General features: G+C 25.1%; 1 protein-coding gene across 1 annotated transcript; it reads right to left on the reverse strand.

The window, feature by feature from the left end:
• LOC149989095 (uncharacterized) lies at positions 1–3,251 on the reverse strand. Its single transcript, XM_090250872.1, has 6 exons — positions 3,206–3,251; positions 2,961–2,995; positions 2,616–2,710; positions 1,775–2,163; positions 1,197–1,504; positions 1–578 (listed from the first exon to the last, which is right to left on the reverse strand). Exons 1-6 carry the CDS (start codon positions 3,234–3,236, stop codon positions 255–257), a joined length of 1,182 nt encoding a protein of 393 aa, XP_090106998.1. The 5' UTR covers positions 3,237–3,251; the 3' UTR covers positions 1–254.
• Positions 3,252–10,375: the final 7,124 nt, after the last annotated feature.

Below are 10,375 nucleotides of genomic sequence, written 5' to 3' on the forward strand. Positions count from 1 at the left end.
TCCAACCAACACAAAAGTTTATACCAATTACATCAATGATATCACAACTGTTATTTTTTCAGCTCAATTGACCCTGTCCAAGCTGTTAATATTCACTTATTGAGTTATGAACCATTTTCTTGGATTTTTTCTTGTTCAATTTCATTAGTTTGGAGCATATTTTGTTTGTTCTAGGATGTAGGATTGATGTGGTGGTTTTGAACATAGTGTGATTGTTTGAACTTAAATGAACATATATATATATATATATTTTATTATTTTGTATTATATTCTTCTTGTAGTAATTGTTGTTTTGCTCTTTCCAATGCAAACCTATCCCATGAAGATGTCTCATCTACAAATGGAATGAGTTCCAAAATGCGTTGATTTATTAGTTTCTTGAGATGGCTTTGCTCATTTGAAAGTTGTTCTTCATAATCATCAATGCCTTTTTCCCAGTACAATCGCATTTCAGTACAAATTTGGAGCCATTTGAAGCACATTTCTAACATCTCCTGTCTGTCTTGTCTTGATTCAAGACTGATTGCATCTGAGGAAGCTTTTTCAGATTGTATTTGTCTTGAAGATACCCCCATGCTCTGGCAACAACAATCAATGAAAGCATGTGAGAAGCAACTGATCAATTCAAACAAAATCCTCCGCAAAACTTTGTAAATACCATAATGCCAAGACTAAATTTAAATTCCAAACAGCAATTTTATAAGTTTTATTTCTTAATGTTCCTATTAGTTAGTGCTTTAGATTCTCATAACCCAATGAATGATTTTTATATTTTAATTAATGTTATTTAAAGGTAATTTTAGTCACTTTAAACCGGTACAACATTGCACATTAATTAAAAATTCAAAAAAAAAATAGTAAATATGTTGTAGTGAAACATTGAAAATCAAAAATTCATTTTACAATCTGAATTTCATACAAAGGTGTCAGATATGGTTGATGAATAAAATAAAAGAATAAGAAAGCTTAACATCAATATTAAGTTTTACTGTCAAAAAATAAGCATGTTCTAATATGTGTACAGAGGAACTGTTTTAATGATTAAAAGCTCTTTGGACTGCAAGAGGAATTTTGATAATCGTTAATATCTGGATTTCTACATAGTTAACACACCAACTGCACTATGATTTGAAATCACAAAGAAACCATCAAATCATTTTTGAATGAATGATGCAGCTTAGAATTGAAGAGCTTACTTCTGGTTTGGTAGCTCTAGACTGTTTTGCTGTTGTGGTAATTGCTGGAGCATCTGGGTGAGGGTGACCTTGGTCCTGCTTCTTGGAGTAATTTTGGATCAGCCCTTCAACCATACGTGTGCCAACTTCTTCGGAAGTTTGGGTTATCACATCTCCAGTATGATCAGAAGCTCTCTTCAACATCTTATATATAGCAGCTTGACATAACACACTGTGATCTGGAGGAATTTGGACCAATTCTTTCAAAGATTGTAATTCACTTTGAAAATGTTGTCTCATTCTCTCACTCATAGCAGCTTGTTCAATACCTACAAGGATAGATAAGTGATCATATGCACAAGAAATTTAGAAGAATTCAGCTTTCAACATGTCCAAATATTACTACAATTGGTTAATCCTTTGGAAGAATGGGGTAGACATGAGAACCATCTTTCACATTTTTATGAACACGTCAAGGCCGAGTGGACACCTGATGCTTAAAGGCAGGAAAGCAGAATGGAAAGAATGGCATGTGCTTGCAATATCTGGAGAGAAAACATGAAGGGAGAGTGAAATGGAAGGGCAAGTAAGAAGAAAACCGGTGGAGATGCTGGAGAAAGAACCATCCCATGCCCATGGAATCAGTGGGAGGCCCCATGTTTGTGAAGGAAGAGCACCGGGTGCAGCTGCTGCTTGTTTTGTTCTTGGTTGACTAGGATCACAAGTTTCCCATGCTTTGACAACCATTGCCAATGCTTCTATTCTCTTGTACCGTGTTGGAGCATAGAACACGGGGGGCTCCAAGTCTACATTCTTCTGTAAGAAATTCAATGCTTTGTTAGAGAACATATAATCCCTAGTGTTGCGCATCTCTTCTGCAGCCTGGGAAGTCCTTGCTGCTTGGTTGAGTATGTCCATTACAATTTCATTGATGCCACTCATCATTTCATGATTATACAGTCTCATTGATAGCCTCTCTCCTAATTTGCTGTTCAGTTCAAAAATTGCATATAAGTATGCTACTTCCATTATGAATTATGATAGGACAATTTTAGCATTAAACATCTAGTACTTTTATAAGATGTTATTAACACCACAGGCATTCTTAGAAATCCATAATTGTGTGCAGTACCTAGCAATGTTATGTTATGGATCATGTTTTGTTAACTTTGGACAATTGGAGTTTCTATCTGTTTTATCAAAAAATTAATTGACTATAGATAAGCTTTTGTAATTTCATTTATATTCATTTAATTATATTCTCTTTTAAAATTCCAAGCATTTATGAAGGGTTTCTTCATCATATACCAATGAATTCATTGTTGTGTGAATATTAACAAACAGCTTTTGTTATGCAACTTGCACATGATTTTGATCAGTGAAAAGTATAAACTTCAATGCACATAGTTAGTAATATGTGTAAATGTGTGATTGACATACTCAACATGGTCTTCGGAGATTGCAACTCCCTTAAAGAAGACAGGATCAAGACTCCAACAAAGTGGTAGTTTGGGAGCAATACAGATAACCCAACTCTCCAAAAACACTCCAGGGACATGGGATTAGAATAAAAATAAAAATAAGCAAAAGATTGTGTTAAATATGCAAAAATTTGAGATTCCATTATTGAAATTATAGCCTATCTCAAGTAAATTTTTCTTTGCAATTAAAAAAACATCCAAATTTTTCAACTTTGGTTTATAAAACCTAATTTTCAAATCTTTAGGAATACTTAAATACAGATATGTTAGTAATTAAATGTAAAAAAAAAGGTAACAAAGATACCTTATATTCTATGTTCAAATCATATACAATTTTTTCTACAACCATGACAAAGATAAGAAATAAGTGATAATAGCACTTATTATTTTATATTATCACAAAAAGGATTTATAACAAATATTTTTGAAGCACTTCTTATAAAACAAGATAAGTTCTTTAATCTTTAAAAAAAACACTAAATTATATAAAAAATAATAAAATTATACACTTTAATTTAAATTTCTATAAAATTTTTGTGCCATTTATACCTCCAACATCAAGTTCTCTCTTCTTTGGCATATATAAGAAGTTTTAGAAAAAAAAGAAATTTATTTTTTTAAAATGAATAAATAAAAATATTAAAAATTGTCTTTTAGAATTCTTTAAGCATAAAATCTTTCAAAAATCTTAAAAAGTCCTTTGACCTTACTTTGGCAATGGCTTAACTTGGTTGATTAGCTTAATATGTAACAACATCCATTCACATGTAGTCTAATTTATATTCTTAAAGATATAAAATTGAACATCAAATTCAACTTTGTGTCATATACATACCTATTTATTGTCAAGGACATGAATCACAATAAGAAGAATCTTGAAACTTTCTTGTATCACTTGAAAAGAATAAATATTTATTTAAAATATAATATTAGAATTAAAATAGCTATTGCCAAAGATAAGAAGATTAGAGACTCTTGAAACTAGAACAAAAAAGATATTGAAAATAGTAAAGAAGACTTCACTCTTGTCTCCATATATAATATCTAACTAGCAACTGATTGGCAGCATCTTATAGGACCTCCGACATGCATCCAACTTATGAAACAAATATCTAGCTTATACAACAAGTTTCTTACATGAATGTCATGTGATTAACTTGTAATATAAGCTATCAATCTATGCAAATGTGGCTAACTTGTTGACAAAGCTTTTATTTTACCAATCAATAATAAACATGTCTAAAATCAAAATTATATCTACAAAGCTTCTGAAAAGCTTCTCTATAAGGTATTATCAAATCTATATATATTTATTTTTTATCCAATATTTTTTATCTAGGTAAATTATTATGTCCATGATATTATCTCTCTTTTCTAAAGACAAGTTTCACAAGGAATAAGAATCACAAATTGAAGAAGTCCAAGATACGGCAAATCATATTTCTCACATACTTCAATCCTAACTCTCTTTAAAAGTGGTTAATATGTCCTCTCAATCATTGATAATATTTTATACCAAAACTAGAAGACCACCTTAATATCTAATCACTATTGAGGCCTTCATAACTTCTTTCAAATCTAACATTTGAAACACCATCATGGATTATTTTAATCTCTAGTAATATCACAAAGTATCTCAAGTCTCTTTCAAGGTCATGATATCAAACACATCGTATATCACTATCTATTTGAAGAAAAACATGTTGTTCTTGAAGATCTTTGTATTGATACCAATATCTAGAAGGTTGTAATAATCTTAATATCTTGTTTGGTAAATCTATAAGCAATATTTCATAAATTGAATTTGCTAGTTTTTGATTTTCTATAACATCAATATCAAAAATAAGCAAAAACCAAAATTTATGATAGAAGATAGAATGCAAATCTTATCAATCCTTGTTTCTTTTATAATAAAGAATTGCTTTATTTTTCATTTTGATTTTGATGGATGTTGTTGATAAAAAAATATCCACCTTCTTTGCTACAATGATAAGATTTTTTTTTGGCTTTCATATACATCTACTAATATCGTATCCACGCCAATGTATAAGATGTTTCAACCTATTTTGGCATTGCTTTAAATCCAAGACCTCTTCCACTTCAAATTCTTTGTTGTTTCCAACTTCTATAAGAAGCAGTGGTATTTTTGGTCTTCTTTGTAAATTCACTGTCTTGTATGGCTCAAGCAAAGATACATTGAATATAAGATAGATTTTCATAGATTTTGGTAGGTTTAATCAATAAGAAATTAGAGTGATATGTTCACAAATAAGAAATGATTTATATTTAACATAATCTAATTTATTACAAAGTTGATTAGTCTTGATATTGTGACAAAATAATCATACCTTGTCACATACATAAAATTGAATTTTTTCCTTGGAATAAGCATTTATATTGATTTTTTTTCATTCTTGAGCTTCTTTTAATTGTGCCTTTTATTATTGTATGTAGTTCTAAGAAATGATTTGCTAAATCTTTTGCCATAAGATTTTAAACTTTGAGAAGATCAAAAATATTAAGTCATGGATAATAACCATAATTGGTAAAAAATAATAATTATTGAATAGAAGAATGTACCAAATTATTATAAGAAAACTTTGCTAATGATAAAAGAATTCTTCAAACATCTTGATGATAGTTCATTGTATATCTCAAATACTGCTCCAACACTTGATTCATGTGTTCTATTTGTCCATTAGTTTGAAGATGAATTGCCAAAGACAATCTTATATCCACGTTAATATCTTATCTTCTAGAAGCTTTTCAAACATGGCTCCATCTATATCTATGCATCAATAATACAAATATCTTATTCATACCCCATTATAGTCAATTTTTTTATATTCAAAAATTTATCCACAATTTAATCTAATTTTAAATTTAGATTTTTTTTTTGTAGAAATTTAATATTATATAACTTATATTAGAAAAAAATTAAATTTAATTTAATATAAACATAAAAAAACTGAATAAAATATAATATTCTTTCAATGATTGAAATAATAAAATAAATCTTTTTTTTAATGATTTGAGGCTTAAAATTGATATGGCTTATTTTTGTAAAAGAAGAGAGATGCAAAAGACTTATAAGTAATGGTAAATAACTTACAATATTCACTTAGCAAGTCCAAACAATAAAACCAATTACAAAAAAATTCTTAGTATTTATATATAAAATTAGAAGAATTGCCTTACAACAAAAATACCAAAATGTAAGATAAAATTTATTACTTAATCTAAATTATAAGATGGCCTAAATTTAGAGTTTTTTAATAGATGGTATAAAGAAAAGAATACAATTAATAAGAATCAAAAAAGATTTAGTATAAAAGAAGTAAAAGATAAGCAATTAAATAATTATACACTTCAAAAATAATCACAATCTATTGATTAGATTTCCATATATTAAAAATAAAAATAAATATTAATATATATATTTACATAGATAATTTTTTTTTTTTTTATGATATAAAAAATATATATAAATTTAAATTATTATAAATAAGTTATGTAGGTTTAAAAATAGGAATTAAAAAAATAGAAGAATTGTATAAATATGTTTATTTCAAAGATAACTTGCTTAATAGAACAAAATCTCTTGCCTTACAAAAACTTACAAGTAATATAAATGAATTTCTTAGATATTACCTAAAGAAAATTATACATTCTTAATGATAAGAATAAGAACAAAAAATTAAATGTGCAAAAATACAATATATATATGTGGATTGCTTTGTCTAAAGTTATATTCTTGGAAGAAATTTCTAAGTCACAACTCTATTAATGCCATATATAGAATATAATATATTTTGACTAAACTCAAACATGCATCGTAAAACCTGCCTTACTCATAAACATCTAATTTCAAATTTTTTTAGGATTATACTTTGTTGAGCATCTTAATTCAAATATCCTAAATATCATTTTATATTTTGGCATTGCTATTTTTCTATAGTAGGTGATGTATAGCACGAGGTTCTACGTTCCATCTTAGCCAAAAGAGCTCCTATATCCTTTAAACTTCAATTGGAATCAACTCCAAAATTTTGCATGAATATTATCATTTAATAGAATAGAAGCTACTATCAATAATCTCTACTTTGACTTGCATTATGTCATTCAAAAAAACTAATAAGATAGAGTCTTTAACATTTTACTACATTGATCAAGTTCAAACAAAATTTGAACTTCTTAATAAGTACAAGTTTTGTAAAAAAATCAATACCATTTTTTTAAATATTAATATTTTATAAAGTAATATTATCATTAATAATAATTTTTCTAATATAATAATATCTCACATCAATATTTTTTGTCCTAATATAGAACTTCTAATTCTTTGCATGATGAATTATACTTTGATTGCCACAAAAAACTTAATTGTTTTCTTGAACTAATTCAAGTTTACAAATAAGTCAATTCAACCACATAATCTTTTTTGTAGCTTTTGTAGCAATCATGTATTTTGCTTTTGTTCTAAATTGAGCTATTGTTTCTTGTAGCATTAATCTCCAACTCACTAGTCTACCACCAAATAAATATACATATATTGTGGTTGATCTTTTCTTATTAAGATCTCTTCTAAAATCAACATCTATAAATCTTATAATCTCTTTTCTCTATTTTTTATTCTTATTATAGAAAATGCCCATGTGCACTATCTCCTTGAAGTATTAGAGTATCTACTTCACAACTTGTAAATGTTCTTTGTAGGATCTGCCATGTACTTACTTATTATACTAACAATATATGAAATATCTATCCTTATAGAATTTATTCTCTATATCAAGCTTCTAATAATATTTGAATATGGATTTGAGTCCATGTACTCTCTCTCTTTTTATGATATAGGATAAAAAGCTAGAGATAACTTAGAATAAGTATCAAGTAGAATAATTATAATTTTTTTATTTTTATTCTAAATTTAAAAGAAATTTTAAATATAGTTGTAATAGAGTTAAATTTCTATCTTTATTATTTTTTATAATTTCTATATCTAAGAATTTTTTGAAAAAAATAAAAAACTTCTATTTAAAACTTTCTATTAAATTCACAATTTAGTTTATAATTTTTTATTATCTTCTTTATTACAATCAATGTATCATCAACATAAAATATTAAAATTATATATTTAAAAATAGACATATTTTCTAATTATTTGAAATACATACAAATATCATAATTATTCCTGGTATAATCTTTTTTAATCATAAGTATATGAAACTATTTGTTCTACCACCTAAGTGATTGTTTCAAGCCACTGTCATATTATAATTATTTATAGTATATAAAAATTAATTAAAATGTATAATATATTTATAAGTATTGATGTATATTAGAGTGGTTAGTGGATTAATTTGAAGAGATTTTATGTAAGAAAATTTATTTTGAGATTTACCTATTTTAATTATGGTGTTTAAATTATATAGGATTTAGATATTTAGTATAAAATTTAAAGAAAAGATTGGAGCTCACAAATGAAGATCAAAACCTCTAAAGACTTATTTGGAGAGATTAAAGTGAGGTTCTATTTATTATTTTCTAATCTTAAATACAAGATTAGACTTTATTTTAGCTCTTTTTAATACTAAAACATACATTCTTATTATTTTTAGTTTTTTAAAGATTTTTCTTCTTCTAATTACAATCATTAAATCTAATAGAATTGTTATAAAAAAAGAGATATAAGTGACATTTGGCTCTAACTATTATCAAGGTTGATTGTTGGATGGTATTGAATTGTAACTTTGTCTAATTTAAAACAAGTATAGCCATGATTGCTTTGATTAGAATTGTAATTTAAATTTTATTAATTCTCTTTGAATGGTTGGAAAATAATATGAAAAGTAAAAATACCAAAAATTTGTTATTGTTGTATACTTTATACTTCCCAAATCAATACTCCTCTTTTAGACTGTACAAGTCTAAAGACAATATTGTTGACATCTCAAAGATTATTTTCTTGCTTCTTAAGGACTAATTATTCTTTTATTATTATTCTTTAATTAATATTTTTGTAGAATGAGAGGAAAATTATTATTATTTAGCATCTTCCAAATTGATTTTTCTAGTCCAAGCAACACTACCATCATAAAAAGCTCCTTGATCATGATTTTATCACAAAACAATTATGATATGTTATACAAATATCTGCATTGAAGTATACCTAAGTTGATTTGCAACTTGGTTTTGCTTACATCATCTTAAAGGTTGAAAAGGTTGAGCATCCTCAACTTCAACTAAGTTATTGGCTTCTTAGTATATCTTGGTGGAATTCCATCTTTTTTTCAATTCTTTTCATATTGCTATTTACTTTTTTCTATTCTTATCTAATAAATACTTTATTTATATTATTTTAATATTTTTATGCTATTTTTTTAGTAAATTATATTACTCATAAATTTCTACTACCCTCTTATCTCTAAATTCAATAGAAATTTCCATTAGATTATCTATTTAAAAGAAAATATAAATATAAGGCCATTTGAGAAGATGGATAAAGTATAGGTTGTATCCTACTTCTTTCTAGGTAGTTCATTACTTAGCATCTTAAATCCTTGCCTATATTCTTGACATATTCTATGTCTATTCTTTTTTTCAAGTTAATTGCCTATTCTATCTTAATAATTGTCTTAATAATCAAAGAATTATTAAATAATCTTACTACTATATTATAAATTGGTCTTCTTCTATCTTATCTATTTTGGTCTTGATTTAATAGTACCACTAAGTATTAGATGGAATCAAAATGACTCTTAACTTAGACCAAGTTTTTGTTTCAAAAACTTAAATATATATTTTTTAGATTAATAATATTTTATATTACTTTAATTTATCATTTTATTTATTTTCTTTATTTCTATCCATATCTAATTTTTTTTTATTCAACTACTTTCATAATATTTTTATGATTATTTTTTAATATAATCTAATGATAGAAATTATATTTTCACAAATTGCAACCAAATAATTTCTTTATTGAAATTGTCATATTGATTGATGCAAAGGCCATAGAAATAAAATAAAATAAAATATTTTAAATATATATATATATATATATATATATATATATATATATTTAATTTTTTTTATCTTCAAGGTTACTTTTATTCTTATAAATAGTTACTTTAGTTCTTTTTATTTATTTTTTAATCATTGAAAGATTTTTTTCTTCTTTTATTTTATTCAAATTGTTGAAATAAATGATTCTACTTAAATACAATAGTATAAGTAATGGTTTTTGATATCATAAATGGCTCATGTCTAATAATATTATTAATTATTATAATTTTGATATTTATAATTTTTTATAATTTTGTATAATTTTTATATTTATAATTTTATAATATCAAAATTATAATATCAAAATTGATATCAAAATTTTTAATTATTAATTTTGATATTATAAAAATATTAACTATTATGTTGATTAATAAAATTAGAATGATATTAATAAGTATTATGAGTATTGTTGCTTTATTAAATAAATATTTATAAAACTATATTTGAATAATTTAAAATAATCAATTGATTTATATATATATATATATATATATATATATATATATATATATATATATATATATATATATATATATATAAGAATATATATGTAAATTTATATACACTTACATTAAAAATAATTTCTTATTTCAAAAATATCAAATACTACCCATAGTAAATAAAATTGAAGTTATTAAAACTTTATTGTAAAAA

The sequence above is a fragment of the Physcomitrium patens genome, chromosome 6 (assembly GCF_059467195.1).
Source record: "Physcomitrium patens ecotype Gransden chromosome 6, ASM5946719v1, whole genome shotgun sequence".
In the NCBI taxonomy this organism is placed as follows: domain Eukaryota; kingdom Viridiplantae; phylum Streptophyta; class Bryopsida; order Funariales; family Funariaceae; genus Physcomitrium; species Physcomitrium patens.